This window comes from Oncorhynchus masou, chromosome 13, assembly GCF_036934945.1.
Source record: "Oncorhynchus masou masou isolate Uvic2021 chromosome 13, UVic_Omas_1.1, whole genome shotgun sequence".
Taxonomy (NCBI): domain Eukaryota; kingdom Metazoa; phylum Chordata; class Actinopteri; order Salmoniformes; family Salmonidae; genus Oncorhynchus; species Oncorhynchus masou.
The window spans coordinates 24,165,493-24,185,683 of record NC_088224.1 but is presented as its reverse complement, the minus strand read 5'-3'; the positions used below and the strand labels follow the sequence as shown (position 1 = coordinate 24,185,683).

At 45.1% G+C, this 20,191-nt stretch overlaps 1 protein-coding gene across 16 annotated transcripts in view; it reads right to left on the bottom strand.

Moving 5' to 3' along the window:
- Nucleotides 1–1,659: 1,659 nt before the first annotated feature.
- The window catches only part of clasp2 (cytoplasmic linker associated protein 2), an 86,795-nt gene continuing 68,263 nt past the window's right edge, over nucleotides 1,660–20,191 (bottom strand). For 13 of the 16 annotated variants that reach the window (XM_064983259.1, XM_064983260.1, XM_064983262.1 and 10 more), the window contains 12 exons: nucleotides 16,397–16,560; nucleotides 10,979–11,057; nucleotides 9,411–9,554; nucleotides 9,157–9,300; nucleotides 8,877–8,983; nucleotides 8,613–8,754; nucleotides 6,490–6,673; nucleotides 4,662–4,858; nucleotides 4,454–4,582; nucleotides 4,053–4,259; nucleotides 3,409–3,525; nucleotides 1,660–3,230 (listed from right to left, as the gene is read on the bottom strand). In XM_064983259.1, coding sequence (XP_064839331.1) covers nucleotides 3,153–3,230; nucleotides 3,409–3,525; nucleotides 4,053–4,259; nucleotides 4,454–4,582; nucleotides 4,662–4,858; nucleotides 6,490–6,673; nucleotides 8,613–8,754; nucleotides 8,877–8,983; nucleotides 9,157–9,300; nucleotides 9,411–9,554; nucleotides 10,979–11,057; nucleotides 16,397–16,560 — 1,692 coding nt within the window. In that variant the 3' untranslated portion in view covers nucleotides 1,660–3,152. Of the gene's footprint in view, nucleotides 3,231–3,408; nucleotides 3,526–4,052; nucleotides 4,260–4,453; nucleotides 4,583–4,661; nucleotides 4,859–6,489; nucleotides 6,674–8,612; nucleotides 8,755–8,876; nucleotides 8,984–9,156; nucleotides 9,301–9,410; nucleotides 9,555–10,978; nucleotides 11,058–16,396; nucleotides 16,561–20,066; nucleotides 20,130–20,191 lie in introns of all 16 variants that reach the window. The other 3 variants (XM_064983257.1, XM_064983258.1, XM_064983261.1) reach the window with 1 other exon arrangement.

Genomic DNA, 20,191 nt, shown 5'->3' with positions numbered 1-20,191 from the left:
TTGGATGGGGAGCGTCGCTGCACTGATAATTTCAAGTCTCTCCAGAGATGTTCGATCGGGTTCAAGTCCGGGCTCCGGCTGGGCCACTCCAGGACATTCAGAGACTTGTACCGAAGCCACTCCTGCATTGTCTTGGCTGTGTGCTTAAGGTTGTTGTCCTGTTGGAAGGTGAACCTTCGCCCCAGTCTGAGGTCCTGAGCACTCTGGAGCAGGTTTTCATCAAGGATCTCTGTACTTTGCTCCATTCAACTAGTCTCCTCGTCCTTGTCACTGAAAAACATCACTAGCATGATGCGGCCACCACCATGCTTTACCATAGGGATGGTGCCAGGTTTCCTCCAGACGTGGTGCTTGGCATTCAGGCCAAAGAGTTCAATCCTGGTTTCATCAAACCAGAGAATCTTGTTTGTCATGGTCATGGTCAGAGACCTTTAGGTACCTTTTGGCAAACTCCAAGTGGGAAGTCAGGTGACTTTTACTGAGGAGTGGCTTCCGTCTGGCCACTATACCATAAAGGCCTGATTGGTGCAGTGCTGCAGAGATGGTTATCCTTATGGAAGGTTCTCCCATCTCCACAGAGGAACTCTGGAGCCCTGTCAGAGTGACCATCGGGTTTCTTGGTTACCTCCCTGACCATGGCCCTTCTCCCCAGATTGCTCAGTTTGGCTGTTGCGGCCAGCTCAAGGAAGTGTCTTGGTGGTTCCAAACTTCTTCCATTTAAGAATGATGGAGGCCACTGTGTTCTTGGGAACCTTTATTGCTGCAGACATTTTTTGGTACCCTTCTCCAGATCTGTGCCTCGACATAATCCTGTCTCAGTGCTCTACGGACAATTCCTTTGACCTCATGGCTTGGTTTTTGCTCTGACATGCACTGAACTGTGGGACCTTAAAACGACAGGTTTGCCTTTCCAAATCGTGTCCAATCAATTCAATTTACCCTAGGTGGACTCCAAGTTGTAGAAACATCTCAAGGATGATCAATGGAAACAGGATGCACCTGAGCTCAATTTCAAGTCTCATAGCAAAGGGTCTGAATACATAACTAAAAAACATTTTTGCTTTGTCATTATGGGGTATTGTGTGTAGATTGATGAGGAAAACATTTAATTTAATAAATTTTAGAACAAGGCTGTAACATAACAAAATGTGGAAAAGTGAAGGGGTCTGAATACTTTCCATTCTGCACTGTATGATCATTGTACTGGATCAAAATAAACAAGATAATTAAATTCATTTTGAGAGGAAATGTGAAAGGCCACACATGTGGGCCGGATTCACATTAAAGGGACAACCCAAACTGTTCAACTGGCTTAGATATTTTATTTTCACATTGTCCTTTCCAGGACAGTTCCAATAACAACTACAACAACAGCCTACTACTGAAGTTACCTCTCTCAACCACACATTCCCAGCCTATTACGAGGTTATAGTTCAGCTTCAGGTAGACTATCTATTCTGCAGCTTTCACATTTAGATATTCACACACACTGTCCAGCAGAAAGAAGTATCTTCCCTGTGTTGTCCTCTGGTAAATAATTACCAGTTGATTCCAGTCAGTGTGCAAGGGACATGACTTGGTTTAATTGTAGTACACGCGAGTGTGTGGTGTGTGTTAGCTGAACAGTTGTCCCTCACAGTAACTGAGACAGAAACCATGTTTATTATGGTCTGTACAAGTTTTCTTTATTTTTCATTTTATTGTAAGCACAGCTTTGTAAATGCACTGAGGGAAACACAGTGAAGACTAGAATGTCACAAGAAGAGGGAGAGAATGACAACAAGAGGGAGCAGAAGAGAGGAAAGGAAAAAGAAGAGAAGGAGGGGGCGAAAGGTGACTCGACAGTTTCTGATCAGTAAATAATACATGTCTTCCCGGTGGGGAAACTAACGTGAGAGAGACTACGGAACGCGCAACAGAAAATAAAATAGATCAGGATGCAGAGCGCACACGTCCTTCAGGAACTCTCCTAAATGACGTCGTTATCGGATATTAGTACATTTTTTTCATGTATAGTTTTTTGTATAGTTACATATCCACTAGGTGATAATAATATTAATAATAATAAGCCATGTCTGGTCATAGTTTAATGTATATAAGCCTCTCCCTCTCTTTCTGTCTGAAATGAGCTCATCCAAGACATGGCGGGGAGCAGTGGAAGGTACCATGGACTCCTCTGAAAGGGGTGGACATCATTAACTTTAAATTTCACCCCCTCCCTTCTACTGTGACAGTTAATAGGCTCCGGATAAAAAGATCTTGTTAAAATCATCGTCATGCATAGCCAAGCACATTATGCCTCCTATACCTCACACTCACTGCCTACGTAGCTGCTAAGAGCAGTTATGATCTACTGTGACCTGCTTATGAGCATTAGTGCTGTGCAGGGAAGGTCGTACCATGTTCCCACTGCCACAGGGTGGAACTAGCACCATTCGACGGACAGAGAATGCTTTGAGACAAAATTACACCCTACTCCCTATAGTTTGACCAGAGCCGTATGCAGTGGCACTATGTAGCTCTGGCCAAAAGTAGTCCACTACGTAGGGATTAGGGTGCCATTTCAGATTTGCCTTCAGTTTCAGCGGCTAAAACCCACTCAACCACTATGACGGACAGGCTGACTGACCACAGATATACACCCCCCTATCACACACATACATGCTCCTCTACCCTCCCTCTATCTGTTTATCCTGCCTGGGGTGTGGCTACATCATGCTGCTGTTCCGGCCCCTCCCCTATTCTACTAAAACCAGGAAGTTAAACCAAAGTTAAAACCGTTAGCGTTGAGGCTTCAGAGTGAGATCGGGGTCAGAGGGCGAGGTGTGTCGACGTCAGGGGTGAATCTCAGAGAGCAGGTTGGATCTTCAACGTGAGTGAAGGGAACTACAACACTCCTCTCTTCCCAGAGTGCATTGCAGAGTGCCCTGCAGTAGGCAGTGTGTGTGTCAGAGCCTTCTTATCAGCATGTTTGTGTAAGCAGATATAAGCGTATGTGTGTTCATGTAAGCGTGTAAGTAAGTGCACATGTGTGTTCATGTAAGCATGTATGTGTTTGTGCATCCATGTAAGAGTGTGTCCTTGTGTGTCCGTGTTAAGTCTCCAGAGGGAGAGTGCAGCTCCATAGTTGTCCCGTGGGCTGTTCATCTGTTCTATAGGCTGTCTGCTGGGGGCTCACCACCACTGGAGCCAGACTGGGCACGCTTGATGTACAGATTCAACAACTTCAACTGGAGAGAAAGAAGAGAGTTTGGGTTGTAGAACTGAAGCAGTTCTTCTGGAATCCTCCTGATCCAGTAATATAAAATATATTGATTAATTTAGAATGAAGAATGAAGTATACTAGCGTGGATGTATTGGAACACAGATAATGGGTCTGGTTAGTAGAAAGTGGGCATGGTCACTCACTTTGCTGCCAGACAGTTGGTTGAGGTGAGGTTTTAGCTCCTCCCCTATAACTGCGTAGAGGGCCACCAGACAGAATACACAGGCCTTCCTCACACTGCTCTCAGAGTTGTCATAACCCTGCATAACATGACATACAGGGGTTATTAGCCTGTATTACACGACAGAAGGGTTATAGCCCTCCATAACATGACAGTGGGTCATAACCCTGAATAACGAGGATGTGTTACCTGTATGTGTGTGTGTGTGTTACCTGTATGTGTGTGTTACCTGTATGTGTGTGTGTGTGTGTGTGTTACCTGTATGTGTGTGTGTGTTACCTGTATGTGTGTGTGTGTGTTACCTGTATGTGTGTGTGTGTGTTACCTGTATGTGTTTGTGTGTGTGTGTGTTACCTGTATGTGTGTGTGTGTTACCTGTATGTGTGTGTGTGTGTGTTACCTGTATGTGTGTGTTACCTGTATGTGTGTGTGTGTGTTACCTGTATGTGTGTGTGTTACCTGTATGTGTTTGTGTGTGTGTGTGTTACCTGTATGTGTGTGTGTGTTACCTGTATGTGTGTGTGTGTGTGTGTGTGTGTTACCTGTATGTGTGTGTGTGTGTGTGTGTGTGTGTTACCTGTATGTGTGTGTGTGTGTGTGTGTTACCTGTATGAGTCCAGGGACTATCTCAGGCAGCATGCTGACTAGTCCTTCATGGGGGACCCTCTCTATAACTTTAGTCTGCATCTTGATGGCAGCCAGGTTGATGGGGTAGTCAGCTGACTGGATGATGGGACACAACACCTTGATACACTGGTCTGGACTGATGGACGACGCCAGCATGGCTGCAGTCTCCTCTGCCGCTCGCACCACCTACAGACACAGGAACAGGGTTATAGTACCAGATTTATAGCTCCTATACACACACAGGAACGACAGTAGGAGAGTGAATGTATGAGGGTATGTGAGAGAGATTATACTAGTGTAAATGTGTGCATGTGCGAGAGATTATATGGAGTGTGTGTATATTATAAGGAGTGTGTGTGTGTACGTGCGTGTGTGTGTACTTCTTTGTGTGGGTCCTTGTGCGCCTCCAGGGCCTTCATGATGGTGAGTTCAGCGTAGTTCTTAAACCTCCAGGGCTGGCGGCTCAGAATCTCCCTCAGAACACGTAGAGCTAATGCCCTGATCACATGCTGCAGAGGGGAGAGAGAGTTTGGTCAAAGTGTGTTCGTTGCATTGATGCACATATTGAGTGTGTGTGTGTGTGTGTACCTCTCTGTCCCCCAGCGTCTCCAGTAGTAACAGGAGGATGGTTTTGAAGTGTTCATCCCAGGAGACCTGCAGGGTGTTTTCTCGAATCAGCTTCAAGAGCTCACAAAGCGCTGCCTTCCTCTCCTCCACACGCTCATTGTGATTGGACAGCTCCTTCAGCAGCTCTGACACCAGCTCTGATTGGTCAATGCTGCTGTCTGTCAGGGGCAACAGCCAAATGGGGTTGAGATTGATAAATTGATGGCAATCAGTATCTATCCCATATTACACTTCAATACATTTTGTGTGTGTTTGTTAGTGTAAATTAATATACAGTACCAGTCAAAAGTTGACACCTAGCCATTCAAGAGTGCTTCTTTATTTTTTTACTATTTTCTACATTGTTGAATAATACTGAAGACATCAAATCGATGAAATAACATATGGAATCATGTAGTAACCAAAAAAATGTTATACAACTCAAAATATATTTTAGATTCTTCAAAGTAGCCACCCTTTGCCTTGATGACAGCTCTGCACACTTGGCATTCTCTCAACCAGCTTCACCTGAATTGCTTTTCCAATAGCCTTGAAGGAGTACCCACATACGCTGAGCACTTGTTGGCTGCTTTTCTTTCACTCTGTGGTCCAACTCGTCCCAAACCATCTCAATTGGTTTGAGGTCAGGTGATTGTTGAGGCCAGGTCATCTGATGCAGCACTCCATCACTCTCCTTCTTGGTCAAATTGCCCTTACACAGCCTGGAGGTGTGTTGGGTCACTGTCCTGTTGAAAAACAAATGATATTCCCACTAAGTTCCACTAATCAGATTGGATGGCGTATCGCTGCAGGATGCTGTGGTAGCCACGCTGCTTAAGTGTACTTTGAATTCTAAATAAATCACTGACTGTGTCACCAGTAAAACACCCCCACACCACCTCCTCCATGCTTCACAGTGGTAACCTCCCATGCGGAGATCATCCGTTCACCTACTCTGCGTCTCACAAAGACACGGCTGTCTCAAATTTGGACTTATCAGACCAAAAGGACCGATTTCCACCGGTCTAATGTCCATTGCTCGTGTTTCTTGGCCCAAGCAAGTCTCTTCTTCTTATTGCTGTCCTTCAATAATAGTTTCTTTGCAGCAATTCGACCACTAAGGTCTGATTCTCCTCTGAACAGTTGATGTTGAGAGGCCTCTCTTAAGCTGGTAACTCTAATGAACTTATCCTCTGCAGCAGAGGTAACTCTGGGTCTTCCATTCCTGTGGCGGTCCTCATGAGAACCAGTTTCATCATAGAGCTTGATGGTTTTTGTGACTGCACTTGAAGAAACTTTAAAAGTTCTTGACATTTTCCAGATTGACTGACCTTCATGTCTTAAAGTAATGATGGGCTGTCGTTTCTCTTTGCTTATTTGGGCTGTTCTTGCCATAATATGGACTTGGTCTTTTACCAAATAGGGCTCTCTTCTGTATACCACCCTACCTTGTCTCAACACAACTGATTGGCTCAAACGCATTAAGGAAAGAAATTCCACAAATTAACATTTAACAAGGCATACCCATTAATTGAAATGCATTCCAGGTGACTTCCTCATGAAGCTGGTTGAGAGAATGCCAAGAGTGCGCAAAGCTGTCATCAAGGCAAAGGGTGGCCACTTTGAAGAATCTCAAATATAAAATATATTTGGATTTATTAAATACTTCTTTGGTTACTAGACGATTCCATGTGTTATTTCATAGTTTTGATGTCTTCAGTACTATTCTACAAAGTACAAAATTGTACAAAAAAAAAAGAGTAGGTGTTTCCAAACTTTTGACTAGTACTGTATGTGTGTTCGTGTGTACCGTCAGTTTGCTGGTCTGATTCGTCTAGTGAAGTATCTATAACGCTGTGTTTGAAGGGGGAGTCAGTGAAGGGGTCACGGGACCCCCGGGGAGAAGAGGAGAGCAGGGGGGTGTTGAGGAGAGACGTCTTGTTGTCCAGAGCTGTACGACCTCCATCCACCTGGTCAGCACCAGCACTACCACCCTGAGGGAGGGGGAGAGAGGGAGACACACAGTGGTATGATTCAGACAGACAGAAGTGTAAGCGCTGTCAAGTGCTGTCAAGTGCTGTCATCGCATGCACGCACACACACACCACTGTGTGTGGGTTAGGGTTTTTATCATTCTATGGATGGAATGAGGAGAGATATGAGATCTGTTACAGTTCCTGTTAATATTTTCACTCAAACCAGAAAACCCCCTGACGGGTCAGGTGATAGGCAGGTGATGGAGTCAGTTGAGCTCTGATTGGCAGGTTGAGGATGGGTGGGCGGGTCAGGTTTCAGACTGACCTCTAGAGGAAATGTCAGCCCTTCCTTGGAACATACCATGGAGAGGGGTGTCATAATGAATAACATCTCACATACTGTACGCACTCGGACACACACGCACAACTCTCCCATCACAACCTACACTATATATACAAAAGTATGTGGACACCCCTTCAAATGATTCGATTCAGCCATTTTAGCCACACCCGTTGCTGATAGGTATATAAAACAGCCATGCAATCTCCATAGACAAACATTGGCAGTAGAATGGCCTTTCAACGTGGCACTGTCATAGGATGCCTCCTTTCCAACAAGTCAGTTTGTTAGATTTCTGCTCTGCTTGAGCTGCCCCGGGCAACTGTAAGTGTTGTTATTGTGAAGTGGAAATGTCTAGGAGCAACAACGACTCAACCGCGAAGTGGTAGGCCACACAAGCTCACAGAAATGGACCGCCGAGTGCTGAAGTGCGTAAAAATCATCTGCCCTCGGTTACAACATTCCCTCCTGAGTTTCAAACTGCCTCTGGAACCAACGTCAGCCCAATAACTGTTTTTTCGGGAGCTTAATGAAATGGGTTTCCATGGCCGAGCAGCCGCACACAAGCCTAAGATCACAATGCGCAATACCAAGAGTCGGCTGGAGTGGTGTAAAGCTGCTATTGGACTCTGGAGCAGTGGAAACGAGTTCTTTGGAGTGATGAATCAAGCTTCACCATCTGGCAGTCCAGAGGACGAATCTGGGTTTGGAGGATGTCAGGAAAATGCCACCTGCCCCAATGCATAGTGCCAACTGAAGTTTGGTGGAGGAGGAATAATGGTCTGAGACAGTTTATGGTTCGGTCTAGGCCCGTTAGTTCCTGTGAAGGGAAATCTAAACGCTACAGCATACAATGATATTCTAGATGATTCTGTGCTTCCAACTTTGTGGCAACAGTTTGGGTAAGGCCCTTTCCTGTTTCAGCATGACAATGCCCCGTGCACTAAGCGAGATCCATACACAAATGGTTTGTTGAGATCAGTGTGGAAGAATTTGACTGGCCTATTCAGATTCCTGACCAAAACCCCATCGAACACCTTTGGGATGAATTGGAACGCAGACTGCAAGCCAGGCCGAATTGCCCAACATCAGTGCCCGACCTCACTAATGCTCGTAGCTGACTGGTAGCAAGTCACCGCAGCAATGTTCCAACATCTTGTGGAGAGCCTTCCCAGAAGAGTGGAGGCTGTTATAGCAGCAAAGGGGGGACCAACTCCATATTAATGGCCATGATTTTGGAATGAGATGTTCGACGAGCAGGTGTCCACATACTTTTGGTCAAGTAGTGTATTTTAACCTGTAAAAATACTGAATGTGTTATTTTTTCCCTGATATTAGCTTACACCACCAGATAAAAAAGCTATTTCCGGTGAAATCCACTTTGTTAGAAAGGTAGGGATGAGATGCTTTGACACCAGACAGTGCGATAACAGTCGGGGTCAGAAGGTTATGGGGTTCAGTGTCTCTCACACACAACAAGGGGAGTGGCAGGACAAATCTGTTCTCAGGAACATTGTGTGTGAAGGCTTAAACCCCCAGAATTCACCTGACTATAAATAATCCTTTCTAAGATGCATCCCATCATGTCGGTTCTACACACACACACACACTCCCCACCTCCTCTCCTTCCCTCCGTCTGACCGGTTCGTTCATGTCTTCCTGGCTACGGACGGAGAAGTTCTGGATGGCCTCTGTAACTCCTCTCAGACTACTGTAGATGTCCTCTGAGTTCATGTTCTCTGTGTCGTAGTCAAATGCACTGCACACAACAACACATCAGTCATATTACTATCACAATAGGTCAACATTATATGAGTGTGTTCTGAGGTCTGTGTGTGTAACCTCGGTGTGCATGTACATTGGGAGGTGTGTGTATGTTACCTGGGTGAGGATGTGTTCTGTGATGTGTTGGTAGGAGAGGTGAGGGGGCTGGACCAGCTGGCAGGAGAGCGGGGGGTGTGGCGTGTAAGAGGGCTTCCTGTCGGGGCCTGGGGGAGAGAGTAACACATAATAGCATCAAGTACATGCTCGGACCTTTAAGTTTCCCAACTCCTAAGATCCTTAGGAGAGCGGGGGTGTCGTTACCTGCTGGGAGGGGTACAGCCAAGGCCAGGTGTCGTTACCTGCTGGGAGGGGTACAGCCAAGGCCAGGTGTTGTTACCTGTGCAGCATTGCCTGTGTTCCTCAGGTGGTTCTGTAGCAATTTGGTGGCGCCATCCTGGAAGGTCTTGGGCAGAGCTGCCAGCAGCATGGTGAACTCTGGAGTGTTCAACTGGAACAATGAGATCAACACCGACTGGGCAGCCTGGAACACACACACAGACAGACAGACAGACACACACATCAGAAACTAATCAAAGTTTGCGTCAACCAATAATCAACAAATTGCCTCATACAGAAATGTCTGTAAGGTACCTTCCTGACGTCGGAGCTCTTTGGCTCTGTGGTCCAGGTGATGACGCGAGACACAGCCAGGCGCGTCTCACTGGAGTTCACAAAGTCATGCGGCTCCATCTGCAGGGTCAAGGTCTCAATGTACTTCAGAACAGCCACCTTCACCTGGACACACATTCAGAGTATAAAAGGTTAGAGAACCCACTGTTACACACATCTTCTGTCTGTGTGGTTCATGGATCATCCCAGGAGTTTCCTAACTCTGAGCTGAAACTAGTTCTACTCTGCAACACAAAGTAAACATCCACAACAACAAAGAAGGTGCAATAAGATGCTTGTCTCCTTCACAGTTGTAGTCAGGCAGCTATCATGAAGGAGGCGGAGGGGGGAGAAACCAATAAAGACAAATGAAAACTAAAGGAAAAAGAGCCACCATTTACATTCGTTCTTCGTTCTCACATTAGTTTCTCTTTTACAATATTTTCATTCCTTTAAAAAAAGTCCATCTCTGTCTCACTCTTCCTCTATTCAAAACACATCATCGACCGACCGCCTGCTCCTCAGTGTGCGCGTCATAAAAATGCTCCCCCCTGAGCACACTGACCTGGGAGGATTGGTTCCAGGCTGAGACCTGCTCGTTCAGAGAGCAGCAGGCGTGGTGCCCCCTGGGGGCTCTCGTGGCAGGGGGGAACAATTTAACATCGCGCCTCATGGTTCTTGAAGCAGGGGGAATCAATTTAATGTTGCGCCGCCCACAACACGTTCCCCTCCTCCCCACAGGCTTAGAGAGAGAGGGAGGGGGAGGGACGGAGAGTGAGAGGGAGGAGAGAGGAAGGGGGGAGAGGGGAAGTGGGAGAAAGGTAGGGGGAGAGAGAGGAGAGGTTAGAGGAGAAGGTAGGTGAGGGGAGGAAGGGGAGATGGGGAGGGAGGAAGAGGATGTAGTGGAGGGAGAGAGGAGGCAAGACAGAGACAGATGGACATACACTGGGACAGGGATGAGAGGAGTGAAAATTACATAAGAAAATGAGAGAAGGGAAAGCATAGCAAGGGAAGGTGAGGTGTAGAGTGAAGGAGGGAGAAGAAGATTGAGGAAGGTGAGGTAATGAAAGTGAAGGAAGTGGGGATGGGGAAGGGGAGAGGAAAGGGAGGGAGGGAGCAAATAAGTGTATAAAGGGAAATACAAAGTGAGAGGAGGGAGAAGATGGAGGAAAGGGAGGGGAGAGGATAGAGAGGCAGCGAGGAAGGGGAGGTGAGGCGGGCTCAGACTGCAGAGAGCAAAGCCAGTGGTTGGCGGGTTTAATTGGAGGCATATCAGTCGCTATCCAATCAGAGTCCAGGGATCGGGTGGGTAGGGAGCGGAGCCAGTGTTAAACAGCCGTGATATCAGAAAAGTGGTTACCATGGTTACTGATACAATAGTTACCGTGGTTGCTGAGACAGTAGGTGAGTCTGGCGACGGAGAGGCTGTCCCTGCCTTTCAACCCTCCCTACTTCCCTTTTACTCCCCCTTCCTCTTCTCACTCAGTCCATCTCTTTCTTCATACATACACAAAACATCTACCCCCCTAAACAGACAGACAGACATGTACCTTGAGGTTCGGTGTCTGAGTCTGGTCCACAGTAAACCTCATGAGGATAGTGAACTGGAGGTCGTTGGGGAAAGACTCTCTGTAGGGGAGATATTATGCACGCGTGTTATCTATACACGCATATTACACACACACACACACATATATATATATATACAGTGGGGCAAAAAAGTATTTAGTCAGCCACCAATTGTGCAAGTTTTCCCACTTAAAAATATGAGAGGCCTGTAATTTATCATATGTACACTTCAACTATGACAGACAAAATGAGATTTTTCTCTCTCCAGAAAATCACATTGTAGGATTTTTTATGAATTTATTTGCAAATTATGGTGGAAAATAAGTATTTGGTCAATAACAAAAGATTCTCAATACTTTGTTATATACCCTTTGTTGGCAATGACTGAGGTCAAACGTTTTCTGTAAGTCTTCACAAGGTTTTCACACACTGTTGCTGGTATTTTGGACCATTCCTCCATGCAGATCTCCTCTAGAGCAGTGATGTTTTGGGGCTGTTGCTGGGCAACACAGACTTTCAACTCCCTCCAAAGATTTTCTATGGGGTTGAGATCTGGAGACTGGCTAGGCCACTCCAGGACCTTGAAGGCCTGGACATGTACTGGCTTAAGCAGGGGGACACGTCTGGCACTGTAGGATTCGAGTCCCTGGCGGCGTAGTGTGTTACTGATGGTAGGCTTTGTTACTTTGGTCCCAGCTCTCTGCAGGTCATTCACTAGGTGCCCCCGTGTGGTTCTGGGATTTTTGCTCACCGTTCTTTTGATCATTTTGACCCCACGGGGTGAGATCTTGCATGGAGCCCCAGATCGAGGGAGATTATCAGTGGTCTTGTATGTCTTCCATTTCCTAATAATTGCTCCCACAGTTGATTTCTTCAAACCAAGCTGCTTACCTATTGCAGATTCAGTCTTCCCAGCCTGGTGCATGTCTACAATTTTGTTTCTGGTGTCCTTTGACAGCTCTTTGGTCTTGGCCATAGTGGAGTTTGGAGTGTGACTGTTTGAGGTTGTGGACAGGTGTCTTTTATACTGATAACAAGTTCAAACAGGTGCCATTAATACAGGTAATGAGTGGAGGACAGAGGAGCCTCCTAAAGAAGAAGTTACAGGTCTGTGAGAGCCAGAAATCTTGCTTGTTTGTAGGTGACCAAATACTCATTTTCCACCATAATTTGCAAATAAATTCATAAAAAATCCTACAATGTGATTTTCTGATTTTTTTTCTTCTAATTTTGTCTGTCATAGTTGAAGTGTACATATGATGAAAATTACAGGCCTCTCATCTTTTTAAGTGGGAGAACTTGCACAATTGGTGGCTGACTAAATCATTTTTGCCCCACTATATATACACATATTACAGAAACACACACACATTACAGACACACACAGACGTTACAGACACACACACATTATAATTACACATTACAGACGCACACATTACAGACACAGACACACAAACGTTATATATACAGTTGCAAGAAAAAGTATGTGAACCCTTTAGAATTACCTGGATTTCTGCATAAATTAGTCATAAAATCTGATCTTCATTTAAGTCATAACAATAGACAAACACAGTCTGCTTAAACTAATAACACACAAACAATTACATGTTTTCATGTCTTTATTGAACACACCGTGTAAACATTCACAGTGCAGGTAGGAAAAATATGAACTGGATTTAATAACAGGTTGACTCTCCTTTGGCAGCAATAACCTCAACCAAACATTTTCTGTAGTTGCGGATCAGACCTGCAAAACAGGAGGAATTTTGGACCGTTCATCTTTACAAAACGGTTTCAGGTCAGCAATATTCTTGGGATGTCTGGTGTGAACCGCTCATTTGAGGTCATGCCACAGCATTTTAAATCCGGTTTAGGTCAGGACTCTGATTGGGCCTCTCCAGAAGGTGTATTTCCTTCTGTTGAAGCCATTCTGTTGTAGATTTACTTCTGTCTTATGGGTTGTTGTCCTGTTGCATCACCCAACTTCTGTTGAGCTTCTATTGGCGGACAGATAGACTTACATTCTCATGCAAAGTGTCTTGATAAACTTTGGAATTCATTTTTCTGTCGATGATAGCAAGCTGTCCAGGCCCCGAGGCAGCAAAGCAGCCCAAACCATGATGCTCCCTCCACCATACTTTACAGTTGGGATGAGGTTGATGTTGGTGTGCTGGGTCTTTTTTCCTCCACAGTGTTGTGTTCTTATAGTTTCATCTGTCCACAGAATATTTTGCCAGTAGCGCTGTGGAACATCCAGGTGCTCTTTTGCAAACTTCAGACGTGCAGCAATGTTTTTCTGGGACAGCAGTAACTTCTTCCGTGGTGTCGCCCCATGAACACCATTCATGTTTAGTGTTTTACGTATCGTACTCATCAACAGAGATGTTAGCATGTTCCAGAGATTTCTGTAAGTCTTAGCTGACACTATAATTCTTCTTAACATAAACCTCAGAAAAATACAATAATTTGTGTTTTTAGTTTAAGCATAATGTGTTTGTCTATTGTTGTGACGAAGATGAAAATCAGATTAAATTTGATGACAAATTTATGCAGAAATCCAGGTAATTCCAAAGGGTTCACATACTTTGTCTTGCCACTGTACACACATTATACACACACGCATATTACAGACACACACGTTATATACACGCATATTACAGACACACACGTTATATACACACGCATATTACAGACACACGTTATATACACACGCATATTACAGACACACGTTAAATATGTATTGATGGTTGTACAGTCGTCTCAAATATAACTGAAGGACCTCTGCGTTACTCTGGACCCTGATCTCTCTTTTGACGAACATATCAAAACTGTTTCAAGGACAGCCTCATTCCATCTACGTAACATTACAAAAATCAGAAACCTTCAGTCCAAAAATGATGCAGAAAAATGTATCCATGCTTTTGTTACTTCTAGGTTAGACTACTGCAATGCTCTACTTTCCGGCTACCCGGATAAAGCACTAAATAAACTTCAGTTAGTGCTAAATTCAGCTGCTAGAATCTTGACTAGAACCAAAAAAATTGATCATATTACTCCAGTGCTAGCCTCTCTACACTGGCTCACTGCTATGCGGATGAGACACAGCTGTACATTTCAATGAAACATGGTGAAGCCCCAAAATTGCCCTTGCTAGAAGCATGTGTTTCAGACATAAGGAAGTGGATGGCTGCAAACTTTCTACTTTTAAACTCAGACAAAACAGAGATGCTTGTTCTAGGTCCCAAGAAACAAAGAGATCTTCTGTTGAATATGACAATTAATCTTAATGGTTGTACAGTCGTCTCAAATAAAAACTGCGAAGGACCTCGGCGTTACTCTGGACCTTGATCTCTCTTTTGAAGAACATATCAAGACTGTTTCAAGGACAGCTTTTTTCCCATCTACGTAACATTGCAAAAATCTGAAACTTTCTGTCCAAAATTGATGCAGAAAAATTTATCCATGCTTTTGTCACTTCTAGATAAGACTACTGCAATGCTCTACTTTCCGGCTACCCGGATAAAGCACTAAATAAACTTCAGTTAGTGCTAAATACGGCTGCTAGAATCCTGACTAGAACCCAAAAAATGTATCATATTACTCCAGTGCTAGCCTCCCTACACTGTTTCCCTGTCAAGGCAAGGGCTGATCTCAAGGTTTTACTGCTAACCTACAAAGCATTACATGGGCTTGCTCCTACCCATCTCTCTGATTTGGTCCTGCCGTACATACCTACACGTACGCTGCAGTAGTTTATGTGTCGGGGGCTAGGGTCAGTTTGTTATATCTGGAGTACTTCTCCTGTCCTATCCAGTGTCCTGTGTGAATTTAAGTATGCTCTCTCTAATTCTCTCTCTCTCTCGGAGGACCTGAGCCCTAGGACCATGCCTCTGGACAACCTGACATGACTCCTCCTTGCTGTCCCCAGTGCACCTGGTCGTGCTGCTGCTCCAGTTTCAACTGTTCTGCCTGTGATTATTATTATTTGACCATGCTGGTCATTTATGAACATTTGAACATCTTGGCCATGTTCTGTTACAATCTCCACCCGGCACAGCCAGAAGAGGACTGGCCACCCCACATAGCCTGGTTACTCTCTAGGTTTCTTCCTAGGTTTTGGCCTTTCTAGGGAGTTTTTCCTAGCCACCGTGCTTCTACACCTGCATTGCTTGCTGTTTGGGGTTTTAGGCTGGGTTTCTGTACAGCACTTTGAGATATCAGCTGATGTACGAAGGGCTATATAAATAAATTTGATTTGATTTAAGGCAAGGGCTGATTTCAAGAATTTACTGCTAACCTACAAAGCATTACATGGGCTTGCTCCTACCTATCTCTCTGATTTGGTCCTGCCGTACATACCTACACGTACGCTACGGTCACAAAACACAGGCCTCCTAACTGTCCCTAGAATTTCTAAGCAAACAGCTGGAGGCAGGGCTTTCTCCTATAGAACTCAATATTTATGGAATGGTCTGCCTATCCATGTGAGAGACACAGACTCGGTCTCAACATTTAAGTCTTTATTGAAGACTCATCTCTTCGGTAGGTCCTATGATTGAGTGTAGTCTGGCCCAGGAGTGTGAAGGTGAACGGAAAGGCACTGGAGCAACGAACCGCCCTTGCTGTCTTTGCCTGGCCGGTTCCCCTCTTTCCACTGGGATTCTCTGCCTCTAACCCTATTACAGGGGCTGAGTCACTGGCTTACTGGTGCTCTTCCATGCCGTCCCTAGGAGGGGTGCGCCACTTGAGTGGGTTGAGTCAGTGATGTGATCTTCCTGTCTGAGTTGGTGCCCCCACTTGGGTTCGTGCCGTGGGGGAGATCTTTGTGGGCTATACTCGGCCTGATCTCAGGATGGTAAGTTGGTGGTTGAAGATATCCCTCTACTGGTGTGGGGGCTGTGCTTTGGCAAAGTGGGTGGGGTTATATCCAGCCTGTTTGGCCCTGTCCGGGAGTATCGTCGGACAGGGCCACAGTGTCTCCTGACCCCTCCTGTCTCAGCCTTCAGTATTTATGCTGCAATAGTTTGTGTCGGGGGGCTGATCGTGCTGCTGCTCCAGTTTCGGAGTGCAGTCCATGAGGAGGAGATGCACTGCAATACTTAATGCAGCTGGTGGCCACACCAGATACTGACTGTTACTTTTGCTTTTGACCCCCCCTTTGTTCAGGGACACATTATTCCATTTCTGTTAGTCACATGTCTGTGGAACTTGTTCAGTTGTTGAATCTTGTTATGTTCATACAAATATTTACACATGTTAAGTTTGCTGAACATTAACGCAGTTGACAGTGAGGAGACGTTTTTTGTTGTTGCTGAGTTTATGTACACACAGGCAAGATATACGCACACACAAACTTTACAAATACACACACTATACACACTATACACACACCCACTGACCGTGTGATGTCCAGTGCTCTCTGGACCTTGGCCTGTACTGATCCCAGCAGGTCAGCTCCCATCTTCTTCAGCAGCTGGGTGAGCAGGACGAACAGCCAGTCCTGCAGGTCTTCTCTGTGCACCAGGACAAAGTCCACTAGGGTCTCTAAGAACATACTGAACACCTTGGGAGAGACAGGGGACATGGGTTAGACACATTGTAACACACACACACACACACTCTTAGAAGAGAGAGGAAAATGTTCATGCACACAAACATGAGTGAGACACACATGTACTATGGATACTATGAGATAGGCTGAGGGAAGCAATTCCATTCAATTAACCAATCACTCTAATCAGCGTGCAGCAAGCAGAATTATGTTTCACCAATACACAATCAATATTCAGTATTCACTAAACACACATGCTGATTGGCTGTCGCCTGCAAAACAGCAGGGACTCAGACACCAATCACAGGGCGTCATGATGTCATAGTGATGTCACAGCTGTGAGCTGTGACATCACCGGGTCGGTTAGTGAGTGAGTCTGTGGTTGCCTTGGAAACCATTAAATTAGCCACCCAGTCAGATTACCATTCGCCAGATTAATCAATGAATTCAAGATTAGTCTCCAATCAGAGTACCAGGTTAGTGTCACAACCACACAAGCGTTAATCAAACGTTAATTGAACGTAAAATAAACGTTGTCTAGACTTACTCTCTACAGAGAGTTCCAGGAGAGGCATGGAGGGGAGAGAAACATACAACAGTTAGCATCCTGGGAAGCACACACACACACACTAGGGTGACCACATGTCCCAGATTGTGCGGGACAGACCTGCATTTTGTCCCTTTGTCCCTCAACCGAACAATCATGTCCCGTATTTTATCAACAAATTCAATCACCACAAATGTTTGATTTGTCCGGTGTTTCAGTCAGACATTCCGACCGGTCTCTAGCAGTCACGTTGCACTTATGAAAAGACAGGCCTATATATTAAAAGGATGTGGTAGTGGTGATGTTAAACACTTCTTCAATCATTGTTGAGATCTGATATTCTGTGCAGTGCAAGACGAGACGCAGGCCAATGCCAATGTAATTTTTTAAATATTTTCAGTGATATTTTTAACAAACACGCCCCCATAATTGTTTTTGAATTAAAAACAGGTTCAGCCCCTGGTTCGACTGTGATTTTGCAGAGTTACTCCATCTCAATAATTGCATTTGGCAAAAGGCTCGGCACACGCATACTCAGGCTGACTCGCTCTTGTTCAGGCAAATGAGAAATAAGTGCAGTCAGGCTATCCGGAAGGCCAAAGTTAATTACTTTAAGGAACAGTTCTCTCTGTGTGTCTCAGTCATTAAGTCAGGATTTGACTCAGCCATGCCCCGATGCTCCTCCCTCTTTTTCCCCTGCCCCGCTACAAGGTTTCTCCCTGCAGGCAGTCACTGAGTCCGAGGTGCTAAAGGAGCTCCTGAAACTTGACCCCCCAAAAAAACCTCTGGGTCAGATGATTTAGACTCTTTATTCTTTAAGGTTGCTGCCCCCATCATCACCAAGCCTATGGCCGACCCTTTTAAACTCCCTTCCCATTGCTTGGAAGGCAGCTACGGTTCGTCCTTTATTTAAAGGGGGAGATCAAGCTGATCCTAACTGTTTCACCCTGTTTATCAAAAGTGTTGGAAAAACTTGTCAATAATCAACTGACTGGCTTTCTTGATGTCTATAGTATTCTCTCTGGTATGCAATCTGGTTTCCGATCAGGTTATGGATGTGCCATTGCAACCTTAAAGGTCCTCAATCAATTATGTCACCATTGCCCTTGATTCTAAGCAATGTTGTGCTGCTATTTTTATTGACTTGGCCAAAGCTTTTGATACGATACACTATTCCATTCTTGTGGGCCGGCTAAGGAGTATTGGTGTCTCTGAAGGGTCTTCGGCCTGGTTTGCTAACTACCTCCCCTCAAAGAGTGCAGTGTATAAAGTCAGAAATTCTGCTGTCTCAGCCACTGCCCGTCACCAAGGGAGTACCCCAAATCTCAATCCTAGGCCCCAAATTCTTCTCAATTTACATCAACAACATAGCACAGGCAGTAGGAAGCTCTCTCATCCATTTATTGGCAGATGATAGAGTCTTACACTCAGCTGGCCCCTCCCGGGATTTTGTGTTACACGCTCTACAAAGCTTTCTTAGTGTCCAGCAAGCTTTCTCTGCCCTTAATCTTGTTCTGAACACCTCCAAAACAAAGGTCATGTGGTTTGGTAAGAAGAATGCCCCTCTCCCCAACGGTGTGATTGCTGCCTTTGAGGGTTTAGAGCTTGAGGTAGTCACCTCATACAAGTACTTGGGAGTATGGCTAGACGGTACACTGTCCTTCTCTCAGCACATATCAAAGCTGCAGGCTAAAGTTAAATCTAGACTTGGTTTCCTCTATTGTAATCGCTCCTCTTTCACCCCCAGCTGCCAAACTAACCCTGATTCAGATGACCATCCTACCCATGCTAGATTATGGAGATGTAATTTATAGATCAGCAGGTAAGGGTGCTCTCGAGCGGCTAGATGTTCTTTACCATTCGGCCATCAGACTTGCCACCAATGCTCCTTATAGGACACATCACAGCACTCTATACTCCTCTGTAAACTGGTCATCTCTGTTTACCCATCGCAAAACACACTGGTTGATACTTATTTATAAAACGCTCTTAGGCCTCACTCCTCCCTATCTGAGATATCTACTGTAGCCCTCGTCATCCACATTCAACACCTGCTCTGGCAGTCACATTCTGTTAAAGGTCCCCAAAGCACACACATCCCTGGGTCGCTCCTCTTTTCAGTTCGCAGCAGCTAACAACTTTTTTTAAATCCTCCTTCCCCACAGGAGTCCTTTTGCTCTTTACTTATTTGCCTGGTTAAATAAAGGTTCAATTAAAATAAAATCGTAAATCAATGACATTTTTCAAATCATTTCGGTACAAATTCCAGTTAAACTTGGAGGACAGTTACGCTTCACTACTTACAACCATCTCGCTTCTGATGAAGAGCTACAACTAAGTAAACAGCCATATTACACTGAAATATAAGGTCTCCATGCTCATTAGTTTCTCATTAAACATATTTGCTGCTTCTTCACTCAATCTCGTAAAAGAAAAAAAAGTCTTCATTCCTAACTGTTTTACATTCCGAGACCAACCAGAAATGTTCTCTTGGCCAAATATTCCCAGATTTTCATAAAACAGCCACAAGTGGTCTCTCCTTTCTGCATCACCAAATTTAGTGAGAGGAAAAAGAATAGACTAGGGGTGGCTGGTGTGCTTAAATTAGTTTGTTCAGTGCAACAAAATGACGTAGTCTACACTGTCCCGGAAAATCATCCTGTGGTCACGCATTTGGGTATTTTAAATGTGGTCACCCTAACACACACACACACACACACTCATGCATACCCACCCACCCACCCTCTCATCACATGCACGCACAGATATGTGTTCAGTGCACACAAGGTGCTTCCCGACTTGGACTGAAGTCAGAGTACCTCTGAACTGAAACAGGTGGTATTGTGCATTAATATCAATGTGATGCCCTCTTATAAGAACCACACCTGGTTCTTATAAGAGTTCCTCTGTCTCTACACACAGAAGAGAAGGAGAGAAGGAGATAAAGAGAGTGTGTGACAGTGAGGTGTACCTTGAAGGAGGCTGAGCTTATACCGGATTCTGCCGTTCCATAGACCCTAGATCCGGATTCTCGCTGAAAGTCACAACCGTTACCGTCAGACGAGGGGTTGGGGCGGCAGGGGAGCACACTAAGTG